The 20,650-nt window shown below is 40.8% G+C and overlaps 1 protein-coding gene across 14 annotated transcripts in view; it reads right to left on the reverse strand.

Annotated features, from left to right (window-relative positions):
• Positions 1-20,650, reverse strand: part of DTNB (dystrobrevin beta) — a 301,137-nt gene that overhangs the window by 200,947 nt on the left and 79,540 nt on the right. For 13 of the 14 annotated variants that reach the window (XR_003309546.1, XM_023230081.2, XM_023230086.1 and 10 more), the window contains one exon: positions 14,998-15,152. The exons of the other annotated variant lie outside the window; for it this stretch is intronic. Coding sequence is in view for 12 of the 13 variants with exons in the window: in XM_023230081.2 (XP_023085849.1) it covers positions 14,998-15,152 (155 nt within the window). In the remaining variant the exon portion in view is untranslated. The remainder of the gene's footprint in view (positions 1-14,997; positions 15,153-20,650) is intronic. 14 annotated transcript variants of the gene reach the window in all.

Here is a 20,650-nt window from a genome sequence, read left to right on the forward strand (position 1 = left end):
ACAACTTTCTCATTTACAGAAGAGAAAAGAGAAGCTTAGTTTAAATAATTTGATAAAATCACAGAGGTAGTTATGATAAGGATGAGATTGGAACCTACATGTCCAAATGCCCATCACAATGCTCCTGTTAAACCATTTCCCTAGCTAGACTGCATTTGTCTGTTCTATCTTTATTTCTCTTTTTAACAATATATAGTAAGCTTCCACTGTATATGAAACACTGAAATAATATGTCCCACGTAGACACCAAATTAGAAAGCAGCCTAGAAAGATAAGATAGAAATAGAGTTATATAATATAGAGAGAACAAATTCTCCACAATATTTCAAATAAATGGATTTTCTTTTTATTTTCTCAAGCCCACATATTACCTTTCCAGCTCAAAGAAAAAGGAAAAAGGAGCTGAAAGTCCAGGGTCACACAACTCAACAAGAGAGTTCCATGACTGTAACCCAGACACGAAAACCTCGCTTCAAATTGTTCCAAAAGAAGAGCTCAGACAACAGGACACACACTCAGCAGGTGCATGGCCGTTGGCTGCCTCCTTCAGGTCCTGGTCCCACCACTCAGAGGCAGGATGGGGTCTGGGGTGAAGCCAAAAGCATACCCAGAATTTCACCTTGCTCTCTCCCAAGTAACTGTGTTCCCAGCCCCACAACTTTCTTAATGTGAAGAACAGGATATAAAACATATGGGCATTTCCCCTTACAACATTTAAAGGGGGGAAGGTAGAAAAGATAAAATTAGTTAGGGCTGACCTAAAGATATTGCCGGCTGATTACAAAATAACTCTGACTTTTACCACTAAAAATATATATTTAACACAAACCAGAAGCAAGGAGTGAAGACACTGTGGTGCTTAGCCTGAAGGACGGAGGCCCCCAGGGCTGCCATTGGACCCACCACCAGACCCTCCCAACAAAAGTTCCTGTCTTGGCCAGGCACAGTGGCTCACGTGCCAGCACTTTGGGAGGCTGAGGTGGGCAGATCACAAGGTCAAAAGATCGAGACCGTCTTGGCCAACATGGTGAAACCCCATCTCTACTAAAAATACAAAAATTAGCTGGGCGTGGTGGCAGGCGCCTGTAATCCCAGCTACTCGGGAGGCTAAGGCAGGAGAATCGCTTGAACCCGGGAGGCGGACGTTGCAGTGAGCCAAGATCGCGCCACTGCAATCCACCCTGACCAAAAAGAGCGAAACTCCATCTCAAAAAAAAAAAAAAAAAGACTTCCTGTCTCACAAGGCTCGAGACTAGACAGACTTATTCCTCTGCATCTTTCTGGTGACTGGGAGAATCTTGATTCCAGTATATGTAAACTGGAGGTCATTCTTATTGAGAATAATCTTTAAAATAAGAAACTGGTAAATGGGGAATAGAAAAGGGAGGTAGAGTAGAAGGCACAACAGGAAAGAAGCTGTGCAATAAAAATCTAGAAAAGACGAAGAAAGCCAAGGGACAGTCTCATCTCCAGACAGCCTGCAGGCCAGCAGGAAGTAGTTAAGTAATTTGACAGTTCCTCAATTTAACTTCTAATATGGAACTACTCTGGGGGCGGGAGGAGCTGAGAGCTATGCAAAAGGGCTGGCAGAATGATTGGCGGTATGGAGCTGCCATTCAAAGGGCCGCTACACATCACTGGGCACTGATGGTGAAGCGTGAGAAGTGCCTACTCAAATAGGCTAAAGAAAGGTTATCCTAAGTGTTTTCCATCTCAAGATCCAAGAATACTCTTGTTTGAGACCTTGGTGGAATATGGGAGGAACCAGAGAATGACATTAAAAACCATAAAGCCACCTAACATTTGAATGGAGGAACAGATATGGAAAATGCCTCTATGGACATGCAAATAACCAACAGACCAAGATAAAGTCAAAAGTGTCTATTTAAAATTATTGAGATTGGCCAGGTGTAGCAGCTCACACCTGTAATCATAGCACTTTGGGAGGCCAAGGCAGGCAGATAGTTCAAGACCAGCCTGGCAAAAATAGTGAAACCCCATCTCTACTAAAAATACAAAAATTAGCTGGGTGTAGTGGTGGGTGCCTGTAATCCCAGCTACTTGGGAGGCTAAGCCAGGATAATTGCTTGACCCAGGAGGCAAAGTTTGCAGTGAGCCAAGATATCACCACTGCACTCCAGCCTGGGTGACACAGTGAGATTCCATCTCCAAAAAATATATGTATATACACACACAAACATATAATAAAATTATTGAGATAGAAGAAGATGCTAGAAAACTTTTAGCTAGTAAAAAGTGGCAAACAAAATTAAATGTATCATATCCTGCTCCGTCACCCAGGCTGGAGTGCAGTGGCGCGATCTTGGCTCACAAAGTTTAATATTTCTATAGCTTACATGTGTTAAAAATTACCTTTTTATAATACTACTTTCTCTAAAAAGTTTTGATTTGCCTACCATGGAGATTTTTTTGTTTTGTTTTGTTTTTTTCTTGAGACGGAGTCTCACTCTGTCATCAGGCTGAAGGGCAGTGCAGTGGCCCAATCTTGGCTCACTGCAACCTCCGACTCCCTGGGTCAAGCAATTCTCATGCCTCAGCCTCCCAAGAAGCTGGGTTTACAGGCACGTGCCACCACACCCAGCTAATTTTTGTATTTTTAGTAAGACGAGGTTTCACCATGTTGGCCAGGATGGTCTCAATCTCCTGACCTCATGATCTGCCTGCCTCCGCCTCCCAAAGTGCTGGGATTACAGGCGTGAACCACTGCACCCGGTCATGGAGTTTTTCATAAATCTTCAAGATGACAAGGTAGAATTAGATTTTGGTATCTCAGAAGACTCTCATAAATAAACTCAGGATCAATCTCCAAAAGTTGTCCTAAAGTCACATCATATCTGACATTTTCCAAAAACACGAGGAATGAACCTAGCAGAGCCATGTCCAAGCACTCCATCATCCACCAACCAAGTAATCCAGAGGAAATCACTGAACATCTTTTGAGTTTCAGTTTTCTCATCTTTCAAGTGCTAAAATAGCAGCAGTTCTCAGTGTGATCAGGGGACCCCTGGAAGGTATGTAAACATTTTCATGGAGTTTTGGAGTATTTCATAACAATACTACGACACTATTGGTCTTTTTCAATCTCATTCTCTCAAAAGTATACAGTGAGGTTTTCCAGAGACAATGTGACAAAGCCACAATTATCTGAAAAGGCTATTAAAAGACTCTCCCTTTCCCAACTATATAGCTGTCTGGGGTCAAATTTTCTTCCAAATTTTAACCAAAACAGCATATCACAACAGATTGAATGGATAAGCAAATATGGGAATCCATGTGTCTTCTATTGAGGCAAATATTAAAGATATGCAAAAATATAAAACCATGGCCCTCTTCTCATTAAATTTTTGTTTTGAGATAGTTATTTTTCATAAAAATGTTATTTATATTAACATATAATAGGTTCATCATTGTTATTTTTAAGTGACTTAATTTTCTTTTATTTCTTAACTTTTTTTTTCTTTTTTTGAGACAGAGTCCTGCTGTTGCCCAGCCTGGAGTGCAGTGGCTAGATTTTGGTTCACTGCAACCTCTACCTCCCAGGTTCAAGGAATTCTCCTGCCTCAGCTGCCAAGTACCTGGGACTACAGATGTGCGCCACCACGCCTGGCTAATTTTTGTATTTTTAGTACAGATGGGTTTTCACCATGTTGGCCAGGCCGGTCTTGAACTCGTGACCTCAAGTGATCCACCCACCTTGGCCTCCCAAAGTGCCAGGATTACAGGCGTGAGCCACCATGCCCAGTCTCAATTTTAACTTCTAATATGGAAATACTGACAGATTTAACCCACATAAATAAAAGCTCTTTGGGGTCCTCAATAATTTTTACAGTATAATGAGGTCCTGAGACCAAAAATTTTGAGATCTGTTAGGAGAGGTTTCCCATCTCTAAAATTCCAGGACTCAATAAATAATTTTATCAAAAGTAGGTTGGCTCTTTTTGTCCCTTATCTTTTTATTTTGTTTTTGCTCTTGAGTTGAACACATTCTTTGCATTTCTCCTTATTTTTAAGAGCTTAATATTAATACAAACTATAATAAAATGTAAATCATGCATTCCCACAATTCTCATTTTTCTGTTTCTCTCCAGATGTATATATACTTCTACATACTTGTGAACAGAAGAGATATAAATATATTATCTATTTTTCCACTTAACCTATTAAACATTTTGTTTTGTATAAATTCTTCATTTCTAATCCTTTTAACAGCTGTCTGATCCACTGAGCGAAACTACCATGATTTATTTATGCCTCCCTCTATAAAACACAGACTGCTTTTGTCATTGGATGCAGTCTCCTATTTTTTTCTTAGAAACAAGTGTTTCTGTTTGCTGCTCTCTGTTACTCTAATCTAGACTGACAACTATTACCCTATATGCCATTCTCACTTCCCTTTCTCCACCCTTGACTACCTCTTCTCATTTTTAAAAGGGGAGAGGAGTAACTCCTTAAAAATGAAAAATCCAATATCAATAAAATAACATGAGAAAGTAAAATAATTTAGCAATAGATCATCATTGCTACAGTCTCCAACTTCATCATTTCCAACAAAAACTCCTATTATGTGCAACATATAAATATTTACCCATTGCCTTATCATTTAAACAATGGATGACATTTAGTTAACTGTCTTGAAAGGGACAGTGCTAAAGTTTTCAGGTTAAAACATTTTTATGCAAACTTCTGAGTATAGTTATAGAGATATTTTATCTGACAAAGGCAAACACACATTAATCAGAGTTACAGCTGTTGTAACTGAAAGGGGCAGCCTTTTAATTATTCTCACACTGAATTTCCCCACATCACAGATTTATTTTGGACTCTGAAAAGAAGAGTAACTTATAATGACAAAATAATATAATGTTACTGTGCTTTTTATTAGAGATATTTTTATCTGTTATGGATAAAGGAAAGATTAGAAAAACTTCAAATATTCTGAAATATTGTATTTCTCTCATTGCAAAGATTATTTCCTTTGAGAAAATCATGGAATAATATTGATGAAAACAAGGAGGATGCAAGTACATTATGAAGTTTAAGCTTTCAATTAGAATTCAAACCAAAATTACTAATTTTCTCATGTCACACTTAATTTAAAATCCTTCAATTAAGGTCAGGCAGCCGGGTGCGGTGGCTCACACCTATAATGCCAACACTTTGGGAGGCTGAGGAGGCTGAGGCAGGATCACCTGAGGTCAGGAGTTCAAAACCAGCCTGGCCAACATGGCGAAACCCCCGTCTCTACTAAAAATACAAAAATTAGCCAGGTGCAGTGGTAGGTGCCTGTAATCCCAGCTACTCAGGAGGCTGAGGCAGGAGAATTGCTTGAACTCAGGAGGTAGAGGTTGCAGTGAGTTGAGATCGCACTACTACACCCAGCCCGGGTGACAGAGCGTGACTCTGTCTCAAAAAAAATGTTTAAAAAATCATTCAATTAATCCAGGAAATAGTAAGCATCCATCATTTTCCAGACACTGTCAGTCACTGGGGATGGAAAGCTGAACGACAGCAAGGTCCCTCCCTTCAGGGCATAACTGAGCTGTAGGTAACATGTCCTGGGAGTAGAGAAGAGGACACAATCCTAGGGTGAAAGATTAAAAACATCAAAGAAGAAGGCACATTTTCGTTGGGATGTGGAATCTGAAGTCTTTTTTGGAGGAGAGACAGAAAGTCAGGGGTTACTGGCATTTCAGTGAGAACGAAGAATATAAACAAGAAGTTTGACTACTTTGACTCACTCAAAACAGGTCACTCAAAACCAGAGAAATGCAAATCAAAACTACACTGATAACATTTCTCACCCATCAGATTGGCAAAAATTCAAAAGTTAGGAACATGTGCCATTGGCAAGGCTATGGAGAGACAGATGCTTTCCCACAATGCTGAGGGGGATGTAAACAGTGCAACCCCATGGCCCTGTGGCGACAGCTAAAAAGATCCCATGGTATGCTAAGGGTAGGAATAGGCGAGGGATGGGGTAAAGCGGGAGCAGTCAGGAATGGAGGTGAAAAGACAGCTTGTGGTTGGATTAGTGAGAGCCATGACGTCATGCTAAGAACCTTATCCAGCAGGTCATGAGGAGTGAGTCAAGTTTTTTATGAAAAATAAGGACATCAACAGAGCTGAATTGCAAAATGATGATTTAAAGTCAAATTTGCTTATGATTGAAAGGAATAATAAAAGCAACATCTGAGAAAGCACACTCCTCTTCCTGAGGCTGCCATTGAGCCACTGAATAAAGTGACGAGGAGACCAGGGTCCTTTGTTTTTTGGGTGATGAATTTTTCTGCTTTATTTGAATACTAGTGAGTCAGACATAAGGCAGTAAGGCAGAGGAGACATTGCAAGTCCAGAATGGGACTGCACACTGGACTGTGCCACCAATGAACACCAAGAAGGGCCTGGACCAACAGCCCCACACCCTACAGGCCGGGGAACTTCTTTCAGCTCATGAATCATCAGTGGGGAAGTCGGGGGTGCTTTCCTAGGGCCTGTGGACAGCAAGTACTGCCAACAAAAATCCTTTTCTAAAAAGAAAACAATCTTGAAGCCACTTGTCATTTCTATGTAAGGATTCATTTAGTAAGACACTCTCTCCTTCACAGGCCCAAATGGAACAAAACCTCACTTCTAGGTCTCTACAATTTTGTTCAATCTAATTATGCTAGTGAGACAGGCCTCATTACTATAGAGACCTGATCATAATAAAACCCATTCTACACCCTGTATTTCATCCCATCTAAGATGCACTTATAAGATCACTTGTAAGATACACCATTATTTTTTTTTTCTACCCTTAAGAAAGCAAAGCACTCAGCCAATTAAACTAACTCAATGACTTAATTAACCATAATCCTTCGTGACATGTGAATTGGTCACACCAGCCTCTTGATGAACTGAAATTCCTTTCATCTATTCAGGGGAACTTGGCAGTTTAGTTTACCTTCAGATGCAATGCTTTAGTGTGATAAGAAATTATTTTGGTTATATCTCAGTAATAAAAAAAAATACAGCTTCATCTATTCGGGGATATCCTCTTTTTTAAAAAGGCTCTATAAAGCCTCATTTAAAAAAAAAAAAAAAAGGCTCTATAAAGCACCTGGTTGTTGCTTTGCAAAATAATACAGAATTCCTCCAATGCTGAATATTTGTTTCACTAACATCTAGTGTATTCCCCTCTATTCTGTCCATGCCTTTCTGCATTTATAACACTGTGTTTAATGCCAAATCCCAGTATACTCTTCTGAGAACTTTTTATTTTTCTTTGAGATGGAGTCTCCATCTATTGCCAAACTGGCTGGCAGATCGTGCAGTGGCATGATCTCGGCTCACTGCAACCTCTGACTCCTGGGTTCAAGCGATTCTCTGGCCTCAGCCTCCTGAGTAGCTGGGACTACAGATGCATGCCACCATGCCCAGCTAATTTTTGTATTTTTAGTAGAGATGGGGTTTCACCATGTTGGCCAGGATAGTCTCGATCTCTTGACCCTGTGATCTGCCAGACGTGCCCTCCCAAAGTGCTGGGATCACAGGCGTGAGCCACTGCGCCCAGCCTCTGAGAACATTTTAAATGACAACACGTGTAGTGCCAAAAGTGGACACAACTCAGTTGAAGTGACAACAAATGATCAGCTATGATCAAGTTCGCGCATGTGCAGGAAATCACAGCCCATCATAACCACGGCCTAACCAACTGCAATGGTGTGAGGTATCATTGGCTATATATCTCGACATCAGAAATATTAAGATGTGAAAAAATATCTTCAAATCAACAAAACACTACTAATCCACACCAAAGTACACAGTAGCAAAGGGTTGCTAATGGAGATTATAAAATCTCCTTAATTAGAATACCTATGAAATAACACATATAGATACACGTGCCAGGCAATGCTTGCCAAACTCTATTCAATGTCCAGGAAAACAAAGTCAGAACATCCAGAAGATGTCTCACTTCAAAGTGAGGAGAAAAGTCATTTCACTGCATAGCTGGAGAGAGTATTTTGTCGAATGTCATCAGAGGACACCTCCAGGCATGAAATATTCTTGCTATTCTTAAAATTAACCAGCAATAGTATAATCCCATTTTTATACAATTGCCACTGCCTCGGTGAATCAAGGGAAATGTGGCATGGTGTCAAATAAAGTGTTATCAACAGTATCTTCTGCATACATTGATTGTAAGAACATTATCTACTCTCCTATCTGCTCATTTCTCCTCCCTCTCTCTCCATTCTTTGCTTATTCAGGTTTCTTTTTCTTTTCTTTTTTTTTTTTTTTTTTTTGAGATGGAGTCTTGCTCTGTTGCCCAGGCTGGAGTGCTGTGGTGCCATCTTGGCTAACCGCAACCTCTGCTTCCCGGGTTCAAGCGATTCTCCTACCTCAGCCCCCTGAGTAGCTGGGACTACAGGCGCCTCCCACCACGCCTGGCTAATTTTTGTATTTTCAGTAGAGACGAGGTTTCACCATGTTGGCCGGGCTGTCTTGAACTCCTGACCTCAGGTGATCCACCCGCCTCGGCCTGCTGGGATTACAGGTGTGAGCCCACCGTGCCCAGCCTCAGGTTTCCTTTTCATAAAGATAGGCATCAAACTAAAAATTGCCTGCAAGGTGGGTTGAACTCTTCAAACTAAAGTCAATATTGTTACAGGATTCCTGGGGTGATGCTTTTCCACTGGAAATCTCTGTGGCCAGTGGCACCTTTGCCCGAGTTTTGCTTGGGCCCACTGGACTCGTTCCTCCCACTTGGCCTGGCAGGCTGCACTTGGCTCACACTATCAGCCTGGATCCCACGCCTGCCAAGGGTGAGCCAGGCGCAGAGCAGTGAAGGGAGTGTGAGGGAGTGTGCGGTCCGGCCACTATGCACAGCCAGGCATTCCAGCTGAGGGGGAGCAGGCAGCTCCAGGCACCAGCACGGGCGGTGGCTCTCTGTGAGGCTGCACTGGACCAGGCGTACTGCAAGCTACTTCCACAGCTGGCACCAGCGAACACGGTGGCACCCAGAAGCTTGGAGATGCCAGGAACTGCAGAGCCCCAAGGAGGGTGTTACAGCCCTGGCTTGGGGAGCTCCTACATTTAGGCTCCTCAGAGGGGTACAGCTCTTTTCTCCTTTCTTCTTCTTGTTGCCCAAAACATGGCAAGCAAGGGGCATATTTCAGCCCTGTTTGCATTACAGCTCTTTCAGACCTGCCATTTTGTGGGTCCCGAGTTCTTGTCCTGTACCCAGGAAGAATGAGGTATGTGGACAAGTGGAGGGTAAGCAAGGCAAAGAGGAGCTTTATTGAGCAATAGAACAGTTTGGAGGAGACTCACGGTGGGTAGCTCCTCTCCACAGTCAGAGTGTCCCAACAAGTGTTCAGCTCTCGGCAGAGAGGAGATCCTGGTGTGGGTAGCTCCTCTCTGCAGCTGGTCGTCCGAACGTCTCTTCAGCTCTCAGCAGAGAGAAGACCCTGGCAGGGTAGCTCCTCTCTGCAGCTGGTTGTCCCATCATCTCTTAAGCTCTTAGCAGACAAGAGACTCTCGGGTGGGTAGCTCCTCTCCACAGCTGGTAGTCCCGTCATTTATTCGAGTTTGGTTGAGTTCAGGGCTTTTATGGGCCTTAAAGGGGAGGAAGTACATGCTGACTGGTCCATGGGTGGCCATGGGTGGGCCTGGAAAAAGCACAAGTTCTCACTCCAGTCCACAGGACTGGCAGCCAGACCCCCAGGCTTCAGGCCCTCCCTGGCTTGAAGGTGGGGCTTCACTGGGAACCCAGGCTCTTCTACCCAGGGGCCTGTCTGCCTCCTACTGTTCATGGCACCCAGGTGTTCATGCCAAAGGGCACCTGCAGGCCAGTGCCAAGATGCCCTCAGCCCTCCGTGGCCTTCCTCCCATGCCTGTCAGTGCCCAAAGTCTGGGAGGGCTGAGGTGGCAGGGGCTAGCATGTCAATGCTGCCCCAAGTGTGTGCACACCCGGCCAGGCTGCAACAGTGCCCGAGCTTGGCCTGAGCCTCGCTCTGACACTGGAGCAGGCGTTGGGACCAGGGAGAGGCCAGGCAGTGGGAGCAGACACCTCCAAGCCTGTGAGGACAAGGACAGCCTTCCCAGGCCCCTGACAGTGCAGAGATGCCCGGTTTGCAGCCATGGCTTGACTGGCTGCAGCTGCGCCCGGGGAAGGCGAAGCTCCCACCCTGTCAACTGAGAATAGGGTGGAGCTTCGGCCTGTTCCTGGCTCCCGCCAGCTCTATGGAGTATGCAGCCCTGTCCCACCGCCTCCCCCAGTGCAGCCAGCATCGTGGCAGTGGCCGTTCTAGATGGGCCACAGATGCCATCAATATGAAGACCTAATAAATAACAAATAGCATCTCCTTTCTAAGGAGAAATATTGCACTTTCCAGAACCCTAAAGTTTGGAAACTTTGGGGAAAAATTTAAATACATTTACTGCTTATTTTAAGTAACTTTTAAGCCTGGAAAGTCAGTTAGTTTGTAAACCCTGAAGAATGTTAATATATCTGGGCTACTCACCAAAGTATTAGTCTTGGGGTACTATAATAGTACTGTACTATGTTCAGATAATAATCACAATCACAAATTTGCAATGACAATTTTTCTATTATTACAATTCTTAAAAATATATCAAAGTAGAGAGAATAGTATAATATGCCCATCCCAGCCAGGCACATTGGCTCACACCTGCAATCCCAGCCCTTTGGGTGGCCAAGGCAGGAGGATCACCTGAGATCAGGAGGTCGAGATCAGCCTAGCCAACCTGGTGAAACCCCATCTCTACTAAAAATACAAAAATTAGCTGGGCGTGGTGGCAGGCACCTGTAATCCCAGCTACTTGGGAGGCTGAGGCAGGAGAATCGCTTGAACCTGGGAGGCAGAGGTTGCAGTGAGCCAAGATTGTGCCAACGTACTCCAGCGTGGGCAACAGAGTGAGACTCCATCTCAAAAAAAAAAAAAAAAAGCCTATCCAGCTTCAACAGTTCTTAACATATGACTAATTTGGTTTCATTTTTGCTTTTACTTTCCCTCCAACCTTCATTATTTTGGGGCAAATTCCAGACATACTATCTCTTAAATTAACTTTTCCCCAATTTTTTTAAAATAATGCACATCCAGGATGCTTCCAGTTTGGGGCCAGTATGAATATAGTTGATAAGAGCACTCCTGAAAAGTCTTAAAACCTAGGATTAGGTTTTAATTTAATTGCTAGGTCATGAGGAGGTGTCAGATTAGTTTTATTAAGAAACCACCAAGGCTTCTTGCAGTTTGTTGAGAGCACTGGATGCTCCAAATATCTTTACCAATACTTGAAATCAGTATTTAATTTTAGCTATCCTAATAGATGGGTTCTGCTGAATTAACTTATAAACGTATTTTATTTCTCTTGTGTTTTAAAAACAACTAAATTACATAATCCACAGACCTTATTTTGGGTTAGTTTTCCAAGCCAAAAAAAAAAAAATGTGTTTTAAAAAAGAATTAAAACTATATTTAAATAAACCAATGTGTAATTATCTTCATATCATTAAAAAAAAGCATTTCTGCTGTAATGTGTTACATTAAGAAAGAAGCTAAAATTTCTTTATATCAAAATGCTATAATGGAAAGGCGTGCAGAGTACAACACTGTAGACTTAAAAATCATAAGGTATATGAGGAAAACAGAGTTGGAACAACCACTAAAAATCTAGATGGCTTTGTAAATAGAGGACAAACAAAATAATCGGCCCAACTAAATCCCCCCCAGGCGCATGCACTGGAGTCACTGTCAGATGGTGTCTTTCCGCCTTCAATCCTGAGTCACTGATTTCCTTCTTCATGAGACAAGCACACAACTTCCAAAACAGATCGGTTTCATCAAAACTAGGTATCAGATCCAGGGGAAAGCTTAATTCTGTCCATCGATCATGTGAGCACAGGAGGCAAAACGTCTTCACAGCCTCTTCATTCAGCTGCAGCTTCATCATCACAGCACCAAAGTGAAGCAGCTCATGGGTCCTTGAAACCAGTCACTTCTCTCCCTAAAGGAAGGTACTGCAGGATTTTCACCCTCTTTCTTAAAATAGTCATACTTTCTCTTTAATTGTGATCACTTTTTTGTTCAGCACAGAACATCAAAATGCTGGGGAAAAGTGCATATGAAAAAACAACGCAATTTCTAATTTGTATCAACATTGTTTTCTATCTGATGACATATGAGCTGATTCCCATTAAGGAAACACATACTGAAGCAAAACAAACTGAATGAGAAAAGCCCATTTTCAAAAAAGAACGAAAAACTCATTGAATTTAACTCTTGCAGCATGAAACTTTGTCCAAGCTGTCTCATTTCTTGGTCAATATATCAGTACATTCTATGAGTGATTTCTATTTCCTCTGAGGGTTTTTTTTTTTTTTTTAACATTTTCATGGACTGGGATAAACTTCTCTTTTCCAAATTTGACACATTCAAAAACGCAGATTGATTTTTTTTACAGGAATATGAATGAAGCAGGTAAAAAGTAATGATCACGTTGTGAGTTCAAATGTATGTCATAAGGTTAATTTGCAGAATCCTAGATAGCATTCTTAGAATTAACAACTGTACTTTTAAAAATTTCTTCAACATTTTAAACTGTTATTCCAACACCAGATTCTCATCGGAATACTCATGTTGCAATTAAATTAAAGATTAGGTTTAGTACCCCACATAACTGTCATCCATTTCTCAATGTTCATCACTGAATAGTTCTTTGTGTAAATTCCCTTCCCCGTTCCAATACGGTTTTGCTTAAGAGTACCATTCCAGAACTTGATCCATTTTTAGCCTGACCTCCAGGAAGCATCTTGTGTGAAAAGCCATGTGAACATCATACACAAGATTACCCCAGAATATTGTGTGGGCCACCATGGAAGGTGATGATACCTCTAAGGCAGCAGCAGGAGCAGCAGTGAGACGGGCTCCGAGCTGTGACTTCATCATACTCATCTTCACTTACATCCCTGAAGGGCACATTAATACCTGAAGGGCATTCTTATACCAGGATTATGTTCAGACAACCTCACATCATTTGAAAACGCGTATTTGGAGGGCGGAGCGGGGGGGGAATGTGAACTATGTTTCATTAGAATAAACTGAAGCACAGAGATATTTTTAATATGCTAAAAGCTGGTGCTGATTGCCATTTATGCTGAAAGAAAAAATAAATAGTGCATACAGGCAAATCTGCACAAAACCAATCAGGCAAAGTGTGCACAAATTTGGGAAGAATATCTCCTCAGATGTTACTAAAAATAATTCTCCATTATCATGGGTGCCACCTTCAATGCTAAAGCTGAATAACCTCTAAAGAAACTAAAAACTATTTGAAAGTCTGAACTCAAATAACCATGAATTCTTAAGTTAAAATGTAAAAAGTATGTAGGTGGGGAGGGGGCCATCTGTATATGTGTTCTTCATTCTTTTTTGAATCAGAGTATCACAGGTCAGGAGGATCTAGTTTACAACATCCTTTCAGTTCTCAAACCTTTAAATGTGTTCCTTTTATAGTTTAGCTTTTTATCTTTCAACAATTTTCAGACTTACAAAAAGGTTCTCAGATTACCAAAAAATTCCCATTTTCTCTTAACCAAGATTCCTCAAATGTTAACACTGCAGAAGGATGCTCCTTTATCCTTAAATAGTTCAGATCAAATTTTTTAAAACATAGGACATGCTCTTAAATAATTACGTACAAATATCAAAATCAGGAAGTTAACATTCATTGACACAATACTATGATCCAGTCTATAAACTTTATTTAGATTTTTCCAATTGTCCCAATAACATCTGTTACAGCAACAGAAAATCCTGGCTTGTGAGTTCATTCAGCTTTTCATGTCTCTTTAAACTCTTTTTACCTAGAACATTTCTTCGTCTTTTTTAATCTTTCCTATTATTGACACTTTTGAAGCGTAAAGGCCAGTTAGGTTGTAGAAATTCCTTCGTTGGAGTTTGTCTGATGTTTCCTTGGGATGAGATTCTTGGCAGGAATTACCTGCCGCTTACGCTTTCTTGGCAGGAGTTACCAGAGAAGTGATATTGAGTACTTCTCAATGCGTCCTATCAGGAGGCAGGCGGTATCAGTTTATCCCTTTAGTGGTGATAGGGATTTTGATCACTTGGTAAAGTGATATCTGATCAGTTTCTCCACTGTAAAGTTACTATGTTCTTTTTGTAATTAAAAAATATCTTATGGGGAGATACTTTCAGACTATGTCAATATCCTGTTTCCATTAATTTTTTACCTATTAGTTTTAGCAAAGTGTCTTTTAATTCCTTTCCAGAACTTTCTAGGTAAGTTTAACATTAAGCTTCTTTTATCTAATCTCTACCTTAACAAATGGATGCTGCAGCCAGTGTCTATCCTCTGGCTGAGGCATGGACACTGGCTGTAGCATCCATTTACTAGGTGTAGACAGTTCTCTGAAGCATGGTTAAGATTTCAGGAACACATTCATTCCAGCCTCTTGGTCAAAACCACCAGAAGGAAATAAAATCCATCTTTTTCTAACATGAAAATGGTAGTGTACCCTTGAGGGATTTTATACCAGCAGGTGAAAGCTGTACAGTGTTCCCTGTCTCCAGCACTCAGGAAACAATGCAGTACAGTTACATCGTTTTATATCAAGATTCCCTTATCTCATGGTTTCAAGAACTCCTCTGAAAAAGTAATATATGTCCTGCAGCAAAAATGTACACACTTGTTCTTAAACATCTTTCTTTAAAATATTTCATTTTTTTCCAAAAAGACACCACCCCTCCGGCCCCCAGTTCCCCCATAAAAGAGTTTTCAGGTGAATTTTTACCCACCGGTTTTACTCATCCACTCCCCACCACCACCTTTAAAGCTTTTTTCCTCCCCTACTCAAGACCTTACTAGACTGGAAGCAATGTGGTAAAATCTGCTAGAAGGTGAAGAGAGGGAAGAGCGCTCTTCTAGCCCTAGATTCTATAAAACTGTCCTTACCTGCTGTGGAAAACAGGTGCGGACTGAGTGCTCTGTGTAACCAAAAGATGGCCCTTCAAAGACAGCTGTTGGGAGCTTCAGAACTTCCTTCAGAAACTGGTCAAACTTGCTAAATATCATTAAGCCATTGGAATCTGACATCTGGGAGAAAACATCTATGAGAACAAAACCAAATAAAGTCAAGCTATAAGGAAATACCAGCTTTTTATAAATGGCTCTATGTCATTTGTATACCAAACAAAAAGTATCATTAAAAAAGTATCATAAAATTATTGTGACTTTTAATTAATATTAAAACTATTCTCATCCTTATTAACACTGTGTGGCTACCCTGCAGAGGAGGCCCCTCTCTTCCACTCACTTAATATTCAACCTAAACATTAAATCAAATAACCATTCATGTATGACTACCCTACTATTTTTGAGTGTTTAAAACTAGATGATATATAACTTTTATTTATTTATACCTTTGTTCCAAGAAGAATTTGCAGCAGCATATCTTCATCTCTTAGTATCACCACATGTGTTTATATAAGACATATGTATGACTGAGTAGATAAACATATTAGCATCTTGGTGACAGGGTATGAAAGAAATTGTATTATACTTGTATATTCTATACTGATGATGCAATGCATGCCTGTGAAAGAACACATCTGAAGGAGCCATAGCGAATATTTAAAATATTTATCTAATGAGTTCCAAAGCAGAATAAAAATAACCCATCTAAACTCTTCTATTCCAAGACACTGTGATACTGTTAAGACCCTATTTTTATATTAAGTCAGGTCAAGCAGATGAGAAAGAAGCTTCCAGTAATACTACTACAACTTTATCTGCTTGCAGGGAGTTCCTGTCTCCAATCATTCCTCTCTTCTCATCCATAGTTGGGGAGTTAAAGAAAACTAGAAGTCAAAAGCATTTGACAAAGAAATGTGAATGGCAGAAAACTAGGCAGTTTTTCAATCCATTGAACTTCCTTACAAACAAATTAGTAACCCAAATATGCACAGAAAAATCATTTCCTGAGGACTTTTCAAACATAGCATTTTGAAGATTCATCCAGCCTGGGCGACATAGTGAGACCTCATCCCTACAAAAAAATTTAAAAAATTAGCCAGGTATAGTGGTGTGCACCTGTAGTCCCAGCTACTCAGGAGGCTGGGGTGGGAGGACTGCTTCAGCCCAGGAGGTCAAGACTACAGTGAGTCGTGATACCGTGATCACACCACTGCACTCCATCCTGGGACAGAGGGAGACCTTGTCTCCAAAAAAAAAGAAAAGAAAAGAAAATTCACATTTTATATATTCACAATGAAGAGGTACAGTAGAGATCTATACCTATTTAACAGACATATGTAATATACATATATGTATTACTTTTTGGGTTCAATTTTGGGGAATTTATACTGAAGCATCAGGTTAAAAAATTTTTTAAACACACTAATTAAAGAAAGATAAAATGTTAGGTTATCGATCCACAGGGTAATTTTTAAGGCATTAGAAAAGAAGAAATTACCAAAGGAATGAAAATATTCAGTGCGAACTCTCATGATTGCCACTAGTTACAGTTCATAGAAAAGTATTAAATACCTATATGGGGGGAAAAATCCAGCAAGAGACTAAAAGATGGCCCTAGTAGAAAGCAAAATAAATTAATTAACAAATACATACTAAGTTCCTATTATGTGATCCAAGTGCAAGCACTGTTAGGTGTTTAGAAGCACAATAAAGAAATATGACAGATGGTCCTTATCCCCCAAGAAACTTTCAGTGTAGCTGGAAAAATAAGATACAAAGAGCTTAGAAAGGTTAACTTGCTTAAGGTCAAAAAGTTAAGAGGCCAAATCAAGTTTAAACCCACACCTATCTGACTCCAAAATAAAAAGCATTACACCACACTCCTTCAAAATATAATTTAGAATAGATACAAAAACACATATGAAGGAGTTGTCAAGTTCTAAAAGAAAGAAATTTAGAAGCTAGGCCTTGAAAGAGAGGATCTGGAATGATGAGGCCAAAACAGGTTGAGGATAGGGACTGGGGGGCACTAAAGAAGAGTAGGACAAAAGTCTCTATGACAGGAATGTGCAGTGTGTACCTCTATACTGGTGATAAGCAGAAAATAGGGCATTGAAGAAAACATTCTATGACAGCCAATTTATATTGAGAAATAAAGAAAAACAAAGACTGAATAGGAAGAGTATTCCTGTTATAAAACAAAACGATGAAGGAGGGAAGCAATTTGGATTTAGCTTAAAAACTTCTAAGTAGAGACCAAATTTTTAGAAAGCTAGGTTTCAAGGCGATTAGACTGTTAATGACCAGCACACAATGAATAAAAGAAAAAGAATGAAATTGGAGACACCAGCTAGGAAACCTTGTAAACAATGCACAAAGGAGGTGGGGGGAGCCTGGATTACAGTAGTGACAGTGTGTGCAGGGACAGCGGAGGCCAAATCCAAGGCATTTCAATGCAAGGAACTGCAGTTGATGGCAGACTAGATTACAGAATAAAGGAAGTTTAAAAGTTAGGATTCTTTTAAGTTTCTAGCTTGGGAAAATGCTGACAATCCCAATTGACATAAGCAAATCAAATATAAAGATATTACACTTAGCTTTGAACATAACTGTTTGAAATAACTAGCAATTTTTTTTTAAGACGGAGTCCCACTCTGTCACCCAGGGTGGAGTGCAGTGGTGCGATCTTGGCTCACTGCAAGCTCCGCCTCCCAGGTTCACGCCATTCTCCTGCCTCAGCCTCCTGAGTAGCTGGGACTGCAGGTGCCTGCCACCACGCCCAGCTAATTTTCTGTATTTTTAGTAGAGACGGGGTTTCACCGTGTTAGCCAGGATGGTCTCGATCTCCTGACCTCATGATCAGGCCACCTCAGCCTCCCAAAGTGCTGGGATTACAAGCGTGAGCCACCGCACCCGGACCAAACTAGCAAATTTTTTAGTGGAACTACCCTGCAGACAGTTAGAAATAATATTTGACCACAGCTCTAGACTGCAGATAGAGAACTTTGAAAATGTTACCAATGATATGAATAAATGATGCTCTTTGAAGGAGGGAAGAACATAAATGGTTTAACCTTTAAATAGCTGGCTGATGAGCAGGCTTGGTGGCTCACACCTGTAATCCCAGAACTTTGGGAGGCCCAGGCAGGAGAATCGCTTGAGCCCAGGAGTTCAAGGTCAGCCTGGGCAACATAGCAGGACCTAGTTTTCACAAAAAATAAAAAAAAATGAGCTAGGCATGGTGGCAGGCGCCTGTAGTCCCAGCTACTTGGGAGACTGAAGGGGGAGGACTGCTTGAGTGTAAGAGTTGGAGGCTGCAGTGAGCTCTGATCATACCACTACACTCCAGCCTGGGTAACAGACCAAGACCCTATCTCAAAAATAAATAAACAGCTGGCTGCTATTCTTACAAGGAGGAAAATAATCATTCATTAAATCTGAATGAAAACAAAGGGTCAACATGGAAGGTGGCAGACACTGCCAGGTGCCTCAGTATCTTCTTCCCTTTCTTGCTCACTAGCTGAGCCCGACTGCTGGGAATGGCTTGTGCCACTTAACAAATGACTTCTCAGCCTCCTTTGCACATTGCAATGCTGGAGTCAATTTCTGGAAAACTCTCTGCTTTCCTAATAGAGGCACCCCCTTCTTCCTTCTGCCTGGAGTAAGTACAGAGGCCTGAGATACGGCAATTATCTTTTGATCCTAAGGAAGAAAGCCATATGGCAGAAGGAAGACGGGAAGAAATGAAGTCTGTGATGACAACCATAAGTCAGGGTAGCAACTTTGAACTTACCAGCCTTTGGACTTATTTTTACATGAGAAAAATAAATCCTAATGTGCTTAAGCCACTGTCAGTCAAGTTTTCTATCACCGCTCTGTGTATTCATAACTGAGTAACTAATGAGTAATTAACCTGTTGCCACTAATGGTGGGAATATTCAGGACCAGTGACTTTTAGCTTCCAAGTACATGAAAACATATATGTATAGCTTCACAATCATAAAAATGTGTATGTATACACCCACACCAACGAATCTATACCTAACCCATTCAGAGTAATAAAAAGGAGTGACTGGATAGTAAAATGACAAACCACTCCCACGAAAAAGTATTATTTCAGTTATACTTAGTTACTATGTCATATGAATAGACTCAAAGTAATAAAAAAATTTTTATTCGTAAGAAACTATAACAGGCCCATATTACAACAAGAGAAGTAGAAACATGTCTATTTGTTTTAATGAGAGATACTGCTAGACCCCAAAATTAAAGGCACAGTGAAGTAATTCATCACTTCTTGAGTTATTGGTTTAAAACAATTTTTTTATGAATAGGCTTATCTGTAAGAAAAACAATTTTACAATGATTGCTAATTCTTAAATCTTATATGAAGTTTAACAATCAACCTAAGTTATCGTGATTTACCTAGGTATATATAAAAGGATCTTATCAAATAAGTGACTAAAATAATAAAATTTAATGAAAATATTTTAAAAATTAAACTAGTACTCTAATTAAATAAAGCCCTAAACCCTCCTGGCATTAAGGGACTAAATTACTTACCAGATCCCCAGTTAATTTTCCCAGTAATTCTCTTTCTATTTATACACCTCTGAAAGTATGCTAATTCCCTAATAGCTATTTCCAGCTAAAAATGAAGCTTTCTCCCTTGTGAAAAACCCAAAATCAAGTCCTTAAACATAACATGTGTGCGCAATTTTTAAAATATTCTATAATATCTTTTGTGTAACAAGCAAAATAATGCTACTGGGCCACCATCATCACGTATGTTTTGATTTTTGCCTGGTGATAATGACCCTGGTTTTGCTGGCTGGATCTATCCATCTATTTCGACTCCCCTTTCATCCCCACACTACTAGCCACATGCTTTTTTTGCAAGATGACAGGGCTATTGAGACTGAAGAAATGAGTCTATAAACGGAAAAGCCATTTTCTTTTACACGTTTGCTTTCCCTGGCAAATGACTCTCATCTCCCGTCATCTTTCTACCAGCTCAGCAACCTAACCCACTAAACCATGCACACACATCTGTATGTTGATAAATACCTAAACACAACTAGGCCCGAGTGCATACTGTAGTTCGAAACTTATTAATATGCCACTGGCCAGGTGCGGTAGCTCACGCCTGTAATTCCAGCACTTTGGGAGGCCAAGGCGGGCGGATCAGCTGAGGTCGGGAGTTCAAGACCAGCCTGTCCAACATGGGGAAACCTGGTCTCTACTAAAAATACAAAAATTAGTCAGGCATGGTGGCGCACGCCGGGAGTCCCAGCTACTTGGGAAGCTGAGGCAGGAGAATCGCTTGAACCCGGGAGGTGGAAGTTGCAGTGAGCCGAGATTGCAGCACTGCACTCTAACCTGGGCAACAGAGCGAGAAGCCATCTCAAAAACAACAAACAAAAAAGAAACTCATTAATATGCCACATCATTAAGCTGCAATGAGGCTGGAGGGTGGGAGTCTGCATGCCTTGGGCTTCTGGTGTTGATTCAGCCAGGAACTACCTGATACAAGGCTCCAGACCTCCTTTGGTTTTTGTTTTCCTTTTCTTCTTTTTTCCCCTTTATTCATAAAATACACATTTTAAGGCTTATCTCTTACTTTCTTCCATTT

The sequence above is a fragment of the Piliocolobus tephrosceles genome, chromosome 15, assembly GCF_002776525.5.
Source record: "Piliocolobus tephrosceles isolate RC106 chromosome 15, ASM277652v3, whole genome shotgun sequence".
NCBI lineage: Eukaryota > Metazoa > Chordata > Mammalia > Primates > Cercopithecidae > Piliocolobus > Piliocolobus tephrosceles.